Source organism: Mus caroli, unplaced genomic scaffold (genome assembly GCF_978045245.1).
Source record: "Mus caroli unplaced genomic scaffold, Mus_caroli_1 scaffold_14, whole genome shotgun sequence".
Lineage (NCBI taxonomy): Eukaryota > Metazoa > Chordata > Mammalia > Rodentia > Muridae > Mus > Mus caroli.
In genome coordinates this window covers 1246448-1265345 of record NW_028227269.1, presented here as the reverse complement: position 1 = coordinate 1265345, position 18898 = coordinate 1246448, and the positions used below count along the sequence as shown (strand labels likewise).

Below are 18898 nucleotides of genomic sequence, written 5' to 3'. Positions count from 1 at the left end.
AGATTCTTTGTTAAAGCAGTAGCAAAGGCGACTGTAGCAAGAGCTCAGAAGACAAGGCAATATTGGAAAGTTGGTTTTTGAACAGGTTAAAAATATAAATGTAGAAGATCTGTTTATATATTTTTCTTTCAGAAATAACCCCCTTCCCAACCAGGCGAAAGGAAATATTGCACTCTCTGCTTACGTGACTAAGGTGACACAGGGTCCAGAAGAACCTTTCAAGATTATCAGGAACATTGGGGCAAGGGCCATTGACCTAACCAGACAGGAAGGAGCAGCCAGGCGCAGAGCCTTCTCAGCCCTGAGCCCAACCGGTGGTCCCCGCCCCCAGCGCAGGCAGCTTCGTTCCGCCTCTGCTGGCATCCTGCTCACAGTGGCCATGGCCTCTCTAGGGGTGAAGGGCTGAGCTGGAACAAAGGCTCTGGAAAGGCTGCTCCCGTTCTATGCCTAAGACTCGTGCTTTGGGGAAGCTACAGGCACACTGAGGAGTAGGAATAGCCACCCTCAGAGCTCACATCCACACAGGAAGGCTGGAGGAAATCTGAAACCTAAAGTCTATGGGAATGTGCACTTCAATAATTGGGACACCAGGACTTGGTCATTTGCCCTTTCCCAAAGCTTTTCACTGCTTCCAAAAAATCTCCCTTCCAATGTGGACCACTGTGGAGCCAGAGGTCGCTCAGGGGTTGTCCACCACTTGGTGGGGCAGGGTAACAGAGGAGCCATTGGGGAAGGCAGCTGGCCTGTCCCGCCCCTTCAAGAAAAAGGTCAGAAGCTCCCCTTTGCCTTTCACAAAGATGGGACCTCGCCTCACAAAGCGGAAGCCATACTCTCGAAGGATGACCTGCGTCTCTTCCACCACCTGCACATGGAGAACAGAGACAAAGTTAGAGAAGAGGGAGCCCAAGATGGTGGGGTAGAAGGGCTTTTGGACAGCTCAGTAGCTACAGCCCCACATGAGGGAGACCCACAGGCAGTCACTTAAGCAGCAGACTACCATTTCATGGCACTGATACAGGTTCAAGACAGTTTAGTTGTTAACTCTGTACCGAACGGAGGCTGTTTCCACCCAAACCTGAATCTTAAATGTTTTGAGTGAATCAAAGCCTTAGAGGCCTCAGTCCATGTTTCCTTGGCCCTGTGGCACTGCCAACACTGACCTAATGCCCACAGGCAGGAGCCAGTAATATATGGCAAAGCACCAGGCTTCTACTTGTGTTGCACTCCCTGCATTCAAACCAACATGCTCAGTTCTAGTACTGAACATACCTGGATGTTGCCCATGACTCCTGTGGATTCCATCCTGCTGGCCACATTGACCGTATTGCCCCAGATGTCATAGTGTGGTTTCCGGGCTCCAATGACGCCAGCCAGAACCCCTCCTTTGTTCATGCCTAGGGTAGAGGAATGGAGCATGGCCACAAGCCAAACTTGTATTAGCTTTCCACAAACTACCAATTTCTCTCTCACAGACGATCATCTGACCCCCGCCCACAAGGCTGCTAATAGGAACACCTGTGTCCCTTGGTAAAAATTCCTTCACAGCTGTCTCTCAGGACTATAGTGGCCAGCTTCAATGTAACCTTCCTAATACTTCAAACCCCTGTAAATTTGCCCAGAAGTAGTGAGGCCACTCCTCATATGGGTAGCTGGCACAAACCTTGGGGGAGGCAGGTGCGGAAGGGAGTCTGAACTGCCATTGGAAACAGTAGGGATGGGTCTATCTTTGTACTATTCCATTACTGTAGATTTCTACATGTGGACAATCTCCAAGAGGGCAGAACTAAATGTCCTCTGGCTCCCCTACCAATCTGCCTTTGCTTTTTAAGCCTCTGTTCTGCTGAGGCCTCCAGTGCTGGTGGTGCCTTTACCTATGCGCAACATGAAGTTGTTGAATGACTGGTTGTTGATGTTTGTGAGCGTGTCCTTCATGGCTAATGCAAAGTCGGCCAGGTCAGCCAGGTGCTGCCAACGCTCCTTGTCTGACTTCTCCTCCTGTGTGAAAGCATGTTGACATTGTCAGAACCAACAGGCCATGACCATAACAACTAGGCAAGTGACAACTAGGACACAAGGTGGCAGGCTGCTAAGGAGGGCCAGCATGTCACCACTGCAGAATTCCCTCCCACATCTGTTTAGGGGAAGGAGGCCCTGTCTCAGCTGCATCCTGTGTGCCACGTGACCGGTCACAAGGCAGAGCTTTCGTTGCTCTGTCTGAGTCTGGTCCTGCGTGGTTCCTCCAGGCTGTAAGCACTTAGTGAACACCTTCAGCTTGCTTGCCTCAGCCTCAGTTCAGGGAGCTCCCATGTAAAGGAAGACTAGATGATGCTTTAAGATCCATGCTTGCTCGGGATTCTCCATCAGGGAATCACACAGCAGGCTCCACGGGTCCACCCCAGCTCAGTGAAAAGGCCAGGCAGCAGCAGCAGGGAGATTCCACTAATCCAGTTCTTAAACACTGGGGCATGGCCCGTCAGTGATGCTGGGGGCACTGTGGGAATGAGCCCTTTGCACAAGAATCTTCATTAACTTCATCTGATTCTCATTTCCCATGGTCTGCGGGCACGAGCTGCCTCTCTAGCTACTGGGTTACCTTGCTGGAGCTTGTAAAGCCATTGGTGTTGACATCTGGTGTGACTCCTGAAGCTGCCATATAGGTGCTGCCAATAGTTTTGATCTTGGTGATGACCCGGAATTTGGGATTGTCCAGGAGCTGAGGACGGAATTAGAACAGCTAAGGAAGAGGGGTGAACGTGGTATCAAGGTTGCCCGTTTCTAAGGCCCACCAGTGTGTCTGAGACTCCTATACTGCCTTTGTTCACTCCCTGCTACCTGGGCATGTGAGCCTCAGCCTCAGTTACCATAACCTTAACACTAAGTTAAATGGCTAGTCTCCTTAGGTGGTGGGAGTCCTAAGGAAAAGTATGCAGTCAGTGTTTAATAGGGGCTTGAGGTAGGAGAGAGGACAATCCTTAGCCCCATGAACTTGCCAGGGTCACCCCAGGATTCTGCCTCAGCCCTCAGACTCGTGAGTTCTAGATGGCCGCAGAAGCCCAGTTACTGTAAAAGACTCACGTGGGAAATGTGTAGAACTTGTCTGAGATGTGATACAAAAGAAGCTAGCTCTGACAGGAGGACACTTACAGAGTCAAAATCAGAGATGATCTCATTGAGGAAGCGTAGACACTCGATGCCACCGTTGTTGATGCTCTCCTCAGTGTAGAAGTCGGCAAAGTTGGGCAAGGAGGCAAACATGACTCCAATCTCGTCATAAGACTGGCTGTACAGCTCCTAAAAAGAGGCAAGGTCAGTCTGGGATACTGCTGTGCAAACGGGAGGACCAGGGTTCTCCAGTGCATGGGAAGTAGACGCCAGCTGCCTAGTCAGACTAACAGTGAGCCCTAGGTTCTGCAAGAGACACTCCTTCCACATACTGGGACAAGCAGTAAAGAACCTTCAGCCTCCATGTGCACACATGCATACACGTGTGCATACTCCTCACAGAGAAGGGCCAAGCACTCGAGAGATGGCTGCCTGGTAGGATGGTAAACTAAGGGAGCTTAGGTTGGCCTCACACAGGATGTGTGTACTCAACTATTTGAACTCAACTTTGAATGATTAGATGAGAAGCACTCCTCCATGGCCCCTGCATCTGTTCCTGTCCTGCCTTCCTTTAGTGATGGACTGCCTGCCTGGAAGTGTAAGATGAAGTAAACCCTTCCTCCCCAAGTTGCTTATGGCCACGGTGTTTCATCCCAATAACAGAAACCTCTCCAGGGAAGGTGAGTGGGGTGGTCAGCCACCTTGGTTTGAGAAGGTCTTATTGGCAGGAGGGGCACTCTGGTTCAGTAGGGGGTCCCAGAGATGCAGCATACCAGCAATATTCTGTAGCAGAGACCCTGGGAATATCTCTTGGTTTGTTTCTGGTTATGTCCAGCCATACTTGGACTTCCAATCCCAGTTTTAAAGGGACCTTGACTCAGTGCTCCTCAGAGAAAGAATAAGCTCCACATGACATCCTCTTACCTCATCTCTCTTCTTGGACCCCAGAAAATGGCGTGCAACATGCTCAGGCAACATGTTGGTGACCAAGGCCTCATTCCATCGGCGCATTTCGTAGACACGTTCTTTCTGGTCATGGACCTCAATCTTCCACAAGAACAGTGTTCGGGCCAGTTTTTCCACCTACAGACATAGGTCAGGTGAGATGTGTGCTCTAAAGCCATCCAATGGAAAGGTTTAGAACAGGGGTATTGAATATCGTGTAGGATAACACTGGAAGGAGACCACTAAATGACAGAAGAGCTGCGAGGAGTCACCTAATCAAAATGACATCCCACAGTTGCATTAAGGACCTGGGCCTCTTGATACAGTAGAGATCCAAGCTGGGCTGGGGCGCAGGGGCCACAAAGAGGGTTCTGCCAGAACCAAGAGGCATCCCCATCTCGAGCAGCTCCATTTATGAAGGGATCTGGGGGAGCTGTACTTCCCTGGCAAACCACTTGGGGGCATCCAAGCTAACTGTCCTTGTATGGATGCTTCGTCTTTACCAAACAGAACTTCATTAGGGCCTTTCCCTTTCTCTTCTGACTCCAAGGCTAGCGTTTCAGTGACCGCCCCCATCACCCATACCAGGGTGAGTGCAGAGGCCTCGAAGAAGCTGGGCACAGCAGAGCTGGTGCATCCCATGTGCCATATTAGGTGATGGAGCTGCTGCTCGTTAGGTGCCTGGGCTTCTGAGTTCTAAGATAGCTCGCTGGGAGGCCCTTAACACAGAGGAGGGCGTGGCACTCACGTGGCGCGAGAAGTAGTAAAAGCTCAGCATCATGACGAACATCATCACAGTCATGGAGTACTTGGAAGGCACCAGGGGCAGCCTGCTGGACAGAAAGGACCGTGAAGTGCGCCTTTGCCACCCTCCAGCTGTGCTATTCGCGATCGATCAATCGATCACTGGGGGGGGTGGGGGCAGAGAGGCTTCAGAAGCTTCCCCCACCTCAGTTCCTCTCCTAGTCCCAGTGGCCCTCTCCTCCCGCAGCATGTGACTAGGCTATTGGACTTGGAATCAACAGAGCCCTAGCTCCCCTGGCTACAGGCCATTCACACTAACCTGTTCCTCAGATGCTTAGCAAGGTATAGGATCTAAGATAGACACTATAGGATTTTGAAGAAGAGACTCCCTAGCATGGGACCAGGCTACAATCTTGCTGTGGTGCCTTTCTAAGTTTAACCCTAGTTTTGTGTGGACTTGGAGTTAATTTCCATCACTGTATACAACTCTGCTACATGAAGAGGCCATTTTACCTGTTACCACTGATGTCCTTTGGGCTTTGTAATATGGAGGACGAGGCTACTAGAGATCTTCTCGCATGTCTACCATGGGGTATATATGTATGTATGAGCTTTTCTAAGACATATATAGAAGTGGAGTTTCAGGGCTATTATGGGTTTTAGACTTTTGTTTGCGATAAGATCTCATGTGTCCCAGGCTGGCCTTGAACGGTTGCCCTCCTGCCTCCATTAGGTACACTCTCCATTTCCAGTTTATGCAGTTTGGGGAACCCCAGGCTTTTTCCATGCTAAGGCAAGCATTCTACCAAATGAGCTGTATCTCCAACCCCATAGGTCTATTCCTAACCAAATCCAAATGGCTAAAAGTATACCACCACCAAGAGTGTGTGAGTTAACACTGAACTTAATAACAGCTTGAGCTGGGCGTGGTGGCGCACACCTTTAGTCCCAGCACTCGGGAGGCACAGGCAGGCGGATTTCTGAGTTCGAGGCCAGCCTAGTCTACAAAGTAAGTTCCAGGACAGCCAGGGCTACACAGAGAAACCCTGTCTCGAAAAACCAAAACCAAAACAAAACAAAACAAAAAAACAAAAAAACAAAAAACAAAAAGCTTGAAATTTTTGCCACATTGGTGGGGTATAGTGACAGTTTGTTATGGCTTTGTGTTTGGGTTTTGTTTTGTTTTGTTTTGCTTGTCTAAATGCCCTTCACTGGTGTCCATTTAAGACTCTTTTTTTCCCCCTGAAACTCACTCTGTAGATCAGGTTAGCATCGAACTCACAGAGATCTGCCTGCCTTTGCTTCTCAAGTGCTGGGATTAAAGGTGTGTGCCACCACTGCCTAGCCATTTAGACTTATTTTATGAAGGGCACATTCAAGTCTCCTGCTTTTCCTCCATTAGCACATCTTAAATAAAATAAAATAATTAAATAAAATTATTAAATTAAATTTAAAAACTTCACCTCAGGGTCTGCTCTAAACCTTTAAGGTGCATCTTAGAGAACATCAGTGTTCTCAGGGCAGCCAGCCTAGGACAGCTGATCCATGATGGACTCCAGAGGGGAGGGCTGACCGCCTTGATTCCACCTTAGCCCTCTTTCTTCGCTTCCCTGCCTGTGTGTATCCTGCGAGCCTGTTAACTGCAGCTGCCATCCACTCGAGTCTTTTCCGCTCCAGCCCCTGTACCCTACCTTCCACACACACAGCTCTGCTCTCAACTCTTCCGTCTCCGAAGTAAGAGGAGCCCAGATGGCCAGGTCCACACTGGACACAGCCGCTGCCCAGCTAATCCATGGACATACTCAACTCCTTTAACTGATGTGCCTGCAAGCATGTCACAGTTGCTGCCTATGGGTCGGGCTAGGAAGCAGACAAGGAGGAAATCCACACAGTGACTCTTACCTGTCAGTGCCATTGAGCCCAGGGGTGGCAAGTACCTGCATCTTCTCTAAGGCCACCATGGGAGTGCTGTTGAGGAGATAATAGTACATTCAGGCTACATCTGGGTGTAAGAGGCTGATACCCCAGCCAAACACTGAGGTGTCTCAAATCTACTCGGTGAGATGGAAAGGACCACTCCCAACAGGCTGTGCGTGTCTGTGAGAAAGCCCTGGATTTTCATGACTCATCATTATTTCTCTGAGGAACATGAGGTAGAAAGCCAGCTCAGCTCAGGCAGGTGGCCTCGAAACAGGGACAGGGTGGGGCATGTAAGAGGAAAGAGACCACGCACACACTCAATCAGGCTTCATCTTACTCCTTTTCCTGAAAGCGCTTGTGGTCGTATTCATCAAAGACAGGACACCAGGCGTACAGGTTGATGGCAGTCACGGCGCCTGTGACGAGCAGCATGAGCGTCAGCTTCACCATGTGGCTGACCTGCACCAGCATGATGGTGGCGATGAGCGACAGCACAGCTACATAGTTGTAGTACTTGGGGTTCTCCATGCAGCCGCCGTCCAGCTCCATCCCAGCTGTCATGTTGTAAGGTCCCATGTAGTACTGGAGACAGCTAAGCTGGAGGCCAGGACAAGGGGTGGGGGACAGATGAAAGGGACCATCAGCAGCAAGTTAGAGGGCTCGCTCAGCGATGGCTCCCTCCACAGTGCCCTCAGAGACATGCGAAGTCTGCAGAGAGTGAGCTTACACGTTAGTGACTGCTATACAGAGCCGTATCATGATCTCAGCAGATGTTCAGAAAGACTCGCTGTGTATTGTTAGCACTGGATCTAAACTACAGAAACCCCTAGGACAGTCAGGAAGAGCAAAAAGAGACCCAGGACCCAGAGCTCCTGGTCCAACATGCTTTTCCCATCACACTTGCTGCAAGAGAGGCTGTGTGGTCATTTGGAATCTCTGGGGTGACAGCTATTCTGCTACCAGGGCACCCCTACCTTCTGGAGTCTATTCATTGGTTGCACTACTGTTCACCACAGTTAACAGAAAATGTATCCGTGAGCTAACTAAGCCTTTCTAGATAACCTGCAGCTCACCTAGCTTTGGGTAACAGCTTGGCATGTAATGCCGGGAGGTGCAAGGAGGATCCCTGTCACTCATCCCAGGTCCTGGACCATGGGATCAGGGGCGTCATTCTGCATGGTAGACACCATGCGACCCACAGACTTCCTGTGCTCTGAGCTCTCCTTGACCAGGTAGGTGTCCAGTTACAGCCCTACAGCTTTCCACTTCTAGTACTTCCAGAGTAAGTCTCTAGGCTCATTTTCCTCCCGTGCATAAGTTGCTAAATTACAGCAAGTACTATACAACATTCCTAAGAGGACTTAGGAGAGTGCATTCGGTATGCCCAAATTAGTCCGTATCGACTGATGGGAAAAGCGACCTTCCCTGTCCTCTTTCCCTCACAGAGCATCTAGCTGCCCTCTCACAGAACCCTAGCTCTCCATGAACCCAGCAGAACAGAAGATGGCCTCCCCAGAGATCTCCTAGGCCCTGTGAGGCTGTGTCCCTGCCCAGCCACCTAGGAATGTAGGCGGGCTACCTGATGAAATGGGCCCACCATTTCAGCCCAGTGGATCCCCACACAGGCTATGCTTCAGGGAACACAGCTCCTGAGTCCTTAGATCACAGAGACATCTCACGTGTGTGCATGCATATACACAAGATGCATGTACTTTTGGGAGCTAGAACAATCTCCTGTCATTCCATCAGTGATATCTGCTTTTTTGTTTGTTTGATTGACTGATTTTGTTTTTGAGACTAGGTCTCCCTTGGCCCAGAACAAGTCAGTAAATAAGTTTGCTAGCCAGTGAATCCCAGAGATCCTAGTGTCTGCTTCCCATCACTGAGACTATGAGCATTATACCACCATGCCTGGCTTTTTTCACATGCATTCTGGGGAAGAAACTCCGGTCCCAAACTGTTTACTAACTGAGCTATCTCCCGGGCACTGAAACTGCTTCGAATTCTGACTGTTGCTATGTGACCTAAAACAAGCAAACAGACCTTTCTGAATGTTAATCCCTATGTGTGGAGCCGCAGATGTTGGTCCACCCAGCTGTGGACTGGGCATGCTGGACCATGGGAAGGAAGGGGCTATGAAGACCTAAGTCAACCTTGGAAGTTTCCTGAATTCCCACAGGAAGACCCTCTCCACCTAACTGGGATGTTCAGTGTCAGATTTATCTACCTGAAATATATGCTGACGGACGCCCTGGCAAGCTGACAGCACTCAGCCCCTCTCCCCTGGCTTTATGCCCCCTTCAACCAGGAAGCAAAAGCTCACCATGTCCACAACATTGGCCATAACCAGAATGAAGATGGCTAACATGGCCCAGGTGTTCCGTGCCCAGCGGGTCCGGTCAATCCAAGATGAGAAGGCCACGAGCTTCTTGGGAAATGACTAGGGGAAAAACAAAACAAACAAGCAAACGTGGTGTCAAGGGATTGAGCCTCCACCTGTATGTCCTGAAGATATTACTGGCCGTGGCTGTATGTCCATCTGTATGTCCTGAAGATAGGACTACTCATGGCTGTATGTCCTAAGGATATGACTGCTCATGACTGATTGCTCCTATGCTCTGATTCCAGAAACCAAATTGACAGGGAGAAAGTGTAAGTGTGCAAGCCCTTGAGGTGGTATACAGCCCTAGGCCTTCAGGTCATAGCTCCTGGCTCAGCAGACACTTCCAGAAGGTGTGGGCAGCCCCAGAAGTGAGGCCAGGGCAGGGAGCAGCATTCAGGGCTAGCCACCTGCCTCGCTGCCTCCCTCTTCCTTTTCTGGATCAGTGACCTAATTTCCAGGTCACCTGGCGTGCGGCCTGTTAGACTGATTTTCCTAACACTGCTTTTCCCTTGTTATTCTGATCAAAAACTTCCTGGCACATGAGTGCCTACAGAACTCTTAATCTGGATTTTAAGGTCTTTCACACAGTTGAAGCCACCCCATCCTCCAGTTGGCTTTGCCCTTCACTGCCTTATATGTGTATAGTCATGGTCCACAAGATCCCATGTCACAGAAGGGATAAATGGGGAAGAGGGAGGGAGGGAGGGATGGATGGATGGATGGATGGATGGATGGATACCTAGATGACCCCCACAGACAAGCCTATCAGGACTTGACCAGAAGCCCAACTCCTATCATTTACACAGAGTAACACTCTAGAGACTAGGAGGTTCCAGGCACAACTGGAGAGCGCCTCTTACCCTGGGAAAGATGGCAGCCATGGAGCAGATGGTCAGGATCAGGAGCAGAACCTCCCCAACCACAAAGGTCACATAGTTTGTCATCAGCCTGTGGTAGAGAGAAGGTGACTGGGTGGTACAGGGGTCAGCTGAGCACAACCTTATGACTGGCAGCTTCTCTTTGACACCAGGAAACTGCTGTTTTTGTCTTAGAACAAGATGACAGGCCCTGACCGAGAGGAATGCCAACAAAGGGCCTGGGAATGCCACCCTTGAGCTGCTAACTGTCCACTGGGACTTTTGTAGAGGTGAGGAGGGTCATAGAGGCCCTGAAAATAGTCCAGTAATAGCCTGGGAAAGGGTTCTCAGGAATGAGCTAGGGTGAGAACAGTGCAGAGCACAGACGTGCTGAGGGCGTGAAGTGACCTCTGACCGCACAGAGCACTGACATGACTGAGGTTTTTCCACATCCATTTCTTCCCCTCCACTCTGGGAAATAACTCCGTCTGTTCCAGGTCCTTCTCATTCCTCCACAGAGAAAGAACACTCCTGCCAAGAGCCTCCATCCAGTACCCAACTCAGGGTCACCTCTTACACCTTCTCACTTGGCTTAGGGGACCTCTGGTCTCTGGTTTTAAGACCCCCACACAGGCCTTAAAGGGCCTCTCTTCCCACTCACTCACTCACCTTCATGACCTCAGTGAGCCTCATGCTCCCAAGTGTGTTCTGTGTGGGTGGCGCTCAGGTCTGTTCCTCCAGCCAGCCTCTCCCTGAGCCCCAGACTGTAACTCAGCTACCTCCTGGGCAGTGGTCACAGGCAGCTCACTCTAGACCTCTCCTGCTCTAAAGCGCTTATATTCTCTACCTTGGCTAATGTGCTTTGCTCAAATAAAAAGGCTCTGGAGATGTCCTTGGCTCTGCCCTTTCATAGCCCAGAACAAACCTGCCAGTGACTCTTGCCATCTTGGTCTTCAGAATCCAGCCAATAAAACTCAAGAGTCCAGCCCCTCATCCTCACCTTCTCTAACTCTGCCTGGTCCAAGTCACCATTGGCTTATTTCAGTCACTGTCATCTCTTAGCCTGGCCTCAGCTTCCACTCTTGCACACTAACTTGTTCTGACACACCCAGAGGGTCCCCTTCTCAAATCTGTACCCAACTTGTATCTTTCTGCCAGCTTCTGCATCCAAGAGTATGAACTGTGCCTGGCTCTCTACCCTAACTCCTGTCATTTCCCATACCACCCCAGCTCCCAGCACTGTCCCCTCACTATGCCTAGACAGGCTTGGCCCACGGCTGCCTCTCTGCCTGCCTGAGACGAGCATCCCCAGATGCAGTCCCCAGCCCTTCAGGACTGTAAAATACCACCTTGTCAGTGAGGTCTGCTCTGGCCAGTCTACAGAAGCCTGTGAACCCTGAAGGACCCCCCTTTCACCCTTCTTTGCCTTACACACTTTATCACTACTGCACACACACTTTCCTGTTTAAATGTCTGTGCCTTCTCCCATCACTACCTCTGCCCCCACAAGGTGATGTAAGCCTCGAAAGAGCTTGTTCTCTGCTACATCCCCAGACCCTGGGCTACATCATTTATAAACCGAATGGCTCTAACTTCACAGCAGTTTTGAATCATGCAGGGTAGGTATCCTCACTTGGCAGATAGATAAACTAGCACTCAGGGTGCCTTCTGGGACCTGCCACTGTCCTGCCTACAGAACCTCAGATGGTGGCAGCCAAGTCCCGAGGGTTCTGGAAGCTCCCTGCTAACCCAAGCAGGGCTCCATGATCCATTCATGGAAGACTGTGCAGAGGGGAGATGCCCGCTTGTCCCCTGAGGCTGGAAAGGTGATAATTAACCTTCAGGTAGGGCTTCCACAGCTGAGCCAATACTGAAATACCCTGCCTCACCCCAGAGGACCTGCCACTGACGTCAGTTTGTGTCCGGAGCCTAGAATCTAGTTTTACGAAGATGAGCCAAGAGTTGGCGTGACGCTGTGACTAAAGACTTGGCTATCCCTACTCTTCTCCCTAGAACCTCTCTAGCAGCCATCCTCTTGAATGGACCTGTCACCAGCCTTCCTACCCCTGCTGAGATGCCATTCCCCAAGGGTTGATTCTGCTGTGGAATCCAGCAAGGCCAGAGCCCCCTGCCCCTTACCCTGCTGTCACCCATTCCCTGGTCCTTCTCCCGCCTGTCAGCCCCACCCTGGGCCTCCTCACCAGGGGTCGATGAGTATCTCCACCATGGCTGTGCAGAAGAGGACCACACAGGAGCAACTGAAGGCAGCCCCGCTCTGCTTCTCCTTCTCCACCGAGTAGCGTGTTTCCATCTCTGGGTCCATGAACCTCATGGTCAGGAGGAATGTGTTTCTCTTCTTTACCCTGCCAGGGAAACAAGCCCTGTGACCCTCATGTCACGCCTACCATGATGGCTGGGATGGGACCCTGCTTCAGATGACTGTTCCCCTGCACTGAGTAAGGGCCAGGGAGGGGTGGCTGGGGCCCCAGCAGCAGCCACTTACACCTGGGCGGACTCCCGCTCCAGCAGGGCCTCGTTAAGCAGCTGGTTCAGTTCGTGCTCATCCTCAGAGGCGTCCACCACACGGTCCGCCAGGTCCTGGAGGCGCAGCCTGCGGCGGGGGTTGGGGAACGAGGGGTTGTCAGCCTGTAAGCCAGGGAGGCAGAGTCAGTGGGGCAGATGGGACAGGTTGGGGATGGTATGGCAAAGACTAGTGAAGAGGAGGGGACAGAGGTCACACTCCCGACGACCAAACCCTCTCTCCCCGGTTCCACCCTGCCACTGTCTGCTTGGTCCCCTAACAGAAGCTCTGCGGCAGCTGCCCACTGACGCAGGGGCCTTGGGGAACAGTAGTCCAGGTCCCAGATGGACCTGTTGTCTCACACGAAGCCTTACCTATGGACAACCTTGGGATCATATAATCCCAGCCCAGGGCTCAAGATTATCAGTCTCGAGTGGTCTAATGAGAAAGGGCTGCAGACAGGGCATCCACCACCACTTTATGCCCCATCAGAAAGAGAAGCAGCAAGTCCAAAATGGAAGGCAGGATTGTATCACACAGCCATTAGCCTCAGGGGTGACTGCCCAGACCCATCAGAGCTGTGTGAGTCTGAAAGGCATTTGAAGGCAGAGCTGAGATTCCTGGTTGGAGGCTTAGCAGTCCTGCTGGCTGCTTGATTCCAGACCAAGCTTCCCTCCTGTAAAATGTGGAGGTGGCCTGCTCTGGCACCGAGTCTCTTTCCCTGGAGCATAAGCTAGATATGAATGACACTACTAATGGTTAGGGCTACTGAAGAGTCACGGGCTTCTAAAGCCATGTCTGAGCCATGTCTACATAGTTTATGAGTCCACTTCCTATCAAGAAAAAAAAAATCTTTGCTTTTATTTTATGTGCATTGGTGTTTTGTCTGCATGTATGTCTGTGTGAGGGTGTCAGAAACCTCAGAACTGGAGTTACAGACAGGTATGAGCTGCTGTGTGGGTTCTGGGACTTGAACCCATGTTCTCTGGAAGAGGAGTCAGTGCTCTAAACCACTGAGCCATCTCTTCAGCCCCCCCAAAATTATCCTAGAGAGAAGCAGTGGGTGGATATGCAAAGAAAAACCATCTCTGTCTATCTTCTACAGCATCTAAAACCTTGGGGACCAGCTCCTGACTCCGCACCAGCTTCCAGCCAACAGAGCTTTCCGGCAGATATCAGCTTTATTAGTGGGCGTGTTTGACAGGTTTCCTAGTGAAGGGTGACTGTAGGTTGTCTCCTCATCCTTTGGCAACATGGCAGACCCCACTTCCAGGTCTTTGATGCATAGAACTCATGGGGTATGAGAAGGGCGAGTCTAGATACAAACTCTCACTCCCAAATAAGCTCCCATCCCGCAGAATCCTCACAGACCATGAACCTACAAGCCTGGGCCACTCCAGCTAGAAGATGTTTTGGGGTAGTACCTTTTGGGACCTTATTCTCCCTTCTCCCATGTAACTGAATTTACCCTCCTGAAAAGGAACAGAACCTAAGCTGGTGGCCAATACCCTCCTCCCAGGATAGGCTCCAGCTACAGCAGCCAATCGCCCCCCATCCCTGCCAGACCCCACCCCCACCTGGGCCTCCTGTTCTTCAGCCTCCTCTGATGTGGAGCCGCTGGCAGGGGCACTTCCATTGGGCTCCTTGGTCTCGATGAGGGCAGGGGAGCTGGGTTTGGAGGATGCCGGCGCTCCGTTTGGCATGGCCTGTCACAGACAAGAGTACTCCTCAGGACCACGAACCATAGCCTGCTACTTACCCCAGTCTGGGACCGTTCTATTATTGTTCCAGAAAGTTCCTCCTGCACTTATGGTGTCTTGCTGACATAGAAATTTCATCAGTTTGTCCTCTACGACATTCATGTTTTAAATCCTGTCATTTCCTGGTATCCACTGCTACTAAGAATAGTTTTCAAAACAGAGGGAGGACCCAATTGCTCCAACTCCTATTTCTAAGACACCACCTCGATGACAGTGCCCTGAGGTCTCATTCGGGTGAGGGCCTTGTCAAGTGAATAACCTCCACAAACCGCAGATTCGTGTTTGTCCTTGACAGAGTGAGTCAGACACTGTAAGGGGACACAGTTTGCTCACCCGATTAATACATGTCTGTTGAGCCCTGACTTCTAACCCACATTCTCAGGAGGAAGGGTGGACAATAGCAAAACAGAAGCTACCGCTGGACTGGGTGACACAGGCACTTTTCACACCTCTCTGCTCTTGTCATGGTCAGCCACCAGCCAGCCTTCCTAGGATCACTTGTCATGGTCAGCCACCAGCCAGCCTTCCTAGGATCACTTGTCATGGTCAGCCACCAGCCAGCCTTCCTAGGATCACTTGTCATGGTCAGCCACCAGCCAGCCTTCCTAGGATCACTTGTCATGGTCAGCCACCAGCCAGCCTTCCTAGGATCACTTGTCATGGTCAGCCACCAGCCAGCCTTCCTAGGATCACTTGTCATGGTCAGCCACCAGCCAGCCTTCCTAGGATCACTTGCCATGGTCAGCCACCAGCCAGCCTTCCTAGGATCACTTGTCATGGTCAGCCACCAGCCAGCCTTCCTAGGATCACTTGTCATGGTCAGCCAACAGCCAGCCTTCCTAGGATCACTTGTCATGGTCAGCCAACAGCCAGCCTTCCTAGGATCACTTGTCATGGTCAGCCACCAGCCAGCCTTCCTAGGATCACTTGTCATGGTCAGCCACCAGCCAGCCTTCCTAGGATCACTTGTCATGGTCAGCCACCAGCCAGCCTTCCTAGGATCACTTGTCATGGTCAGCCACCAGCCAGCCTTCCTAGGATCACTTGTCATGGTCAGCCAACAGCTTTCCTAGGATCTCTATGTGGTTTAATTTTTGACACAGGATTTTGCTACAGCCCAGGCTGGCCTTGAACTTGCGTATATAACCTAAGCAGATCCTGAACTTCCTATATAGCCTAAGCTGGCTTTGAAGTCCTGCCTCAGCCTCCTATGTACCATGCCACACCTAACCGTTCTTCTCTAAATCCCTTTCTTTCCTCCTCTCTGCACTTAGAATCGGACAGCGGACTCACCGAGCCGTTGAGGCCATTTTGGGCTGTTTTCTTCACCTCTGGCTTGGAGGCAATGATGAGGTAGGTTTCGATGCCCTTCTCATCTAGGTAGTCGCAGCGACTGCCCCCATCACCAGGCTCCACATCAAACTCCCCCTTCAGACAGTCCATGGTGCTCTGAGAAATGTGCACGCGCCTGCCGCACAATGAGAAACCCTGAGCATGCTCCGGAGATAGCCCTTGCCTGCCTCAGAGACAGACAGCAGACCGTCACATAGCACTGACTGGTACTGGGGCGAGTGACTCCAGGGTATATTTGGTAGGGACCAAGGGAGCAGACCTGCTGTTGGCTAACTGTATGGGCAGCACAGAGCCCAGTGCTCTGAGCTTTGGTCCCAGCGGCTGGTGAATTCCTAGAACAGGAATGTAGTTTTCCTTCCTGGTTGTTAAGAGTATCAGATGAGGGGCTAAAGAAATGGCTCAGTTCTTCCAGAGGACCAGAGCTTGTTTCCGGCAGTTCACAGCCACCTATAACTCCAACTCCAGAGGACCCAGTGCCTCTGGTCTCTGCAGGTATCTGCACAACATGTATGCACACCCACATACAGATACATAGATATGTGAAAATAATAAAAATAAATCTTTTAAGTATCAAATGAGATACCAAATTTCAATACCAGCTCTGAATGCTAACTTCAATAATTAGATTCTCACCGGGAGGTGGTGGCGCACCCCTTTAATCCCAGCACTTGGAAGGCAGAGGCAGGCGGATTTCTGAGTTCGAGGCCAGCCTGGTCTACAGAGTGAGTTCCAGGACAGCCAGGGCTACACAGAGAAACCCTGTCTCGAAAAACCAAAAAAAAAAAAAAGAATTAGATTCTCTCTACATTGCCTGCCCTGCTGCCAAGGGGACTAAAAGCCAGTCACTAAGGAACTGCCTCTAATGAGGCCCCAAAGGCAGGAAAGATGGGCCAGGCCTCTTGCATCCTGCCCAGACAGGCAGGCACCTGTCTCCCAGCCACAGCTGGGTGTGCAGGTGTGCTGCTTAATTTTTGTTTATTTGTTTGTTTGTTTGTTTGGTCAACTGCACACACCCTGGAGTCACCCCAGGATAAGGAATTTCAGCTGAGGAACTGCCCAGATCCTAGTAACCCGTAGCCATGTCTGGAAAACAATTATCCTGACGAGTTATTGGTGTGGGTGGCACCATTCCTAGGCAGGTGGCTCTGAACTGTACAAGAAGACTAGCTGACAGGGAGGAAGAGACTGAGCTAGTAAACTTCCACGGCTTCTGCCTCAGTTCCTTCTCTGACTTCCCTTAATGATAAACTGGAAGTATAAGCCAAATAAATATTTTCTTCTCCAGGTTGTTTTTGGGCAGAGTTTTGAATATAGGACCAAGAATAAAGCTGTAACACAGGAACAGAAAGTAGGAACACTGCTCCTGGGAGGAATGGGAGTTTTGGACCCCTTGGCCACAGCCCTGAGAGTGGATGGGACAGTTCCCCTCCCTTGGTCCTTATACCAACCCCATTGGAAGGAGTACTCACCCTGGGATGCCACCAGCCTCCATCTTGTTTGCCACGGTGACATCAGTAGACCATACATCATACTGCCAGCGCTTCTGGCCCAGGACACCACCTAGGACAGTGCCTGTGTGCACTCCCACACGCATGTCCACTCCAGTCTTGGTCTTCTCCCGCACGTACCTGCCAGTCACAGAGAAGCGGTGCTGGGTGAGGCATGCCATCGTGTGGTGACCAGCAGCCTTTGCCCTCACAGATAGATTCCTCCCCCAGACTGAGAGTTCCTAGAATGTCCTCTCTGGCTTTCTGCCTGAGCTAAGTGGCTTGCACTGAGGTTAATGGAGGGCAGGATCCAGATTCAGTGATGACAGGCATGGGGGACAGGTAACTTCCACCAGAGGACCTCCTATTTCTCTCTTCTGTTCCTCATTCATTCATAAAAGTAATGCCTCACTGAGTGTGTGTCTGGTGTGTTCTACATGTGTCAGACACAGCTACATCCTTGCCGGAGAACTCCAGGAGTGACAAACAAGAAATTCAGAGATTTGCTGTCAGGTCCAACTCAGGACAAATGGCTAACTGTGGTTCCTATTAGCATACCAAAGGGCATGCTGGCTTCCAGGTTCTATCAGCATTGTGAATATATTACAAAGTCCATGCCGGCATCCTGGCTCTCACCCCACCCCATCCCAAACCTCCAGCTCATGGGCTTCCCTTCCCCTGGCTTCCTATTACTGTATGACACTGATGCTTGTCCCCTCCTCTGCCCCCATCTTCCTCTCTTCCTTTCTTGCTTCCCCACCCCCATGGCTAACTGCAGTCTGATGGCCATGTACCATCCACTGCTTTCTCTCCCTGCCCCAGACGCTTCGCTGCCGCTGGCTGCTCTGTCCCTCACATCTATAGTAAAACCTTCCCCTCAAACACACCTTGGAGCAGTCATGTCCTCAGTTTATATCTGCCTGCTGGGTTGGGAGGGAGGATGAACCTTTCAGTTCTAATCTACTGGCTATGGAGGAAAAAGGCAGGGGACATGAGAGGGGCTTCAAGCAGGAAGACGTAAGAATTCACAGCTGCCCAGAGATGGACTGCATGGGTATCCCAAGCTCTGACCCTGAGGGGAGTAGCCTCCTGGAAGCTTTCTCTCCTACCTCAGGCTCTATGGTCCCCCAAGTTACCACACATGGAGTCTAACTGAGGACTGCCTTTCTAGAGCCTTCCAGGCCCATGTGGAGCAGTGATGTGGCGCGTGAGTGAGGGAAGGGAGTTCACCCACAAGCCCACAGGTGGAAGCACAGCCCGGGCCGGAACAGGTTGGTATCCCATGGCACCTGTGCCACCCCCTCCCCCACAGCATGTGCCTTCAAAGTCCCTTAACTGTAACATGGAGGACACGCTCTGACCTGATCTGTTTAGGGAAGGAGATTGTAATGACAAAGCAGAAAGAGAAAAAAAAAAAAAAACAAAGGGGAGATGTCCACCAGTGACAGTGGCCATGTCCTAGCAACTGAGGAGTCTTGCCACATCTGGATATCAGGACCAGGACCGAGCCTTACTCCATGGCCACCCACCCTCCCAGAGGGACCCACTTACGAGATGGCCTCTACCATGGCAAGCCCCATAAGGATGGAGCACACGGCGTGGTCCTCCCGGTAGTCAGGCAGGCCGCAGATGCAGTAGTAACAGTCGCCTAGGATCTTGATCCTCAGCTGGTGGTATTTCTGAAAGGGCAGAGCATGCTCTGTGCTCCTGGCCCCTGGCCACGGAGAAAAGGTACAGGAGGTGGAGGAAGGCCAGGCAGGGGAAGCCTGGGGGCCAGAGACAGGGCGGAGGTCAAGGAGCCCAGTAGCAGGAGTGGGTGCATTTGG

At 51.3% G+C, this 18898-nt stretch overlaps 1 protein-coding gene across 5 annotated transcripts in view; it reads right to left on the bottom strand.

The window, feature by feature from the left end:
• Nucleotides 1–141: 141 nt before the first annotated feature.
• The window catches only part of Adcy3 (adenylate cyclase 3), a 78550-nt gene continuing 59793 nt past the window's right edge, over nt 142–18898 (bottom strand). For 4 of the 5 annotated variants that reach the window (XM_029484630.2, XM_029484629.2, XM_029484628.2 and 1 more), the window contains exons 6-22: nt 18624–18751; nt 17055–17213; nt 15526–15700; nt 14050–14178; nt 12455–12597; nt 12153–12314; nt 9955–10042; nt 9035–9151; nt 7049–7308; nt 6694–6759; nt 4796–4880; nt 4027–4185; nt 3145–3291; nt 2594–2713; nt 1872–1995; nt 1270–1394; nt 142–862 (exon numbers count right to left, since the gene is read on the bottom strand). In XM_029484630.2, the coding sequence (XP_029340490.1) occupies nt 680–862; nt 1270–1394; nt 1872–1995; nt 2594–2713; nt 3145–3291; nt 4027–4185; nt 4796–4880; nt 6694–6759; nt 7049–7308; nt 9035–9151; nt 9955–10042; nt 12153–12314; nt 12455–12597; nt 14050–14178; nt 15526–15700; nt 17055–17213; nt 18624–18751 (2370 nt within the window). In that variant the 3' untranslated portion in view covers nt 142–679. The remainder of the gene's footprint in view (nt 863–1269; nt 1395–1871; nt 1996–2593; nt 2714–3144; nt 3292–4026; nt 4186–4795; nt 4881–6693; nt 6760–7048; nt 7309–9034; nt 9152–9954; nt 10043–12152; nt 12315–12454; nt 12598–14049; nt 14179–15525; nt 15701–17054; nt 17214–18623; nt 18752–18898) is intronic. The other variant, XM_021178609.3, reaches the window with a different exon arrangement.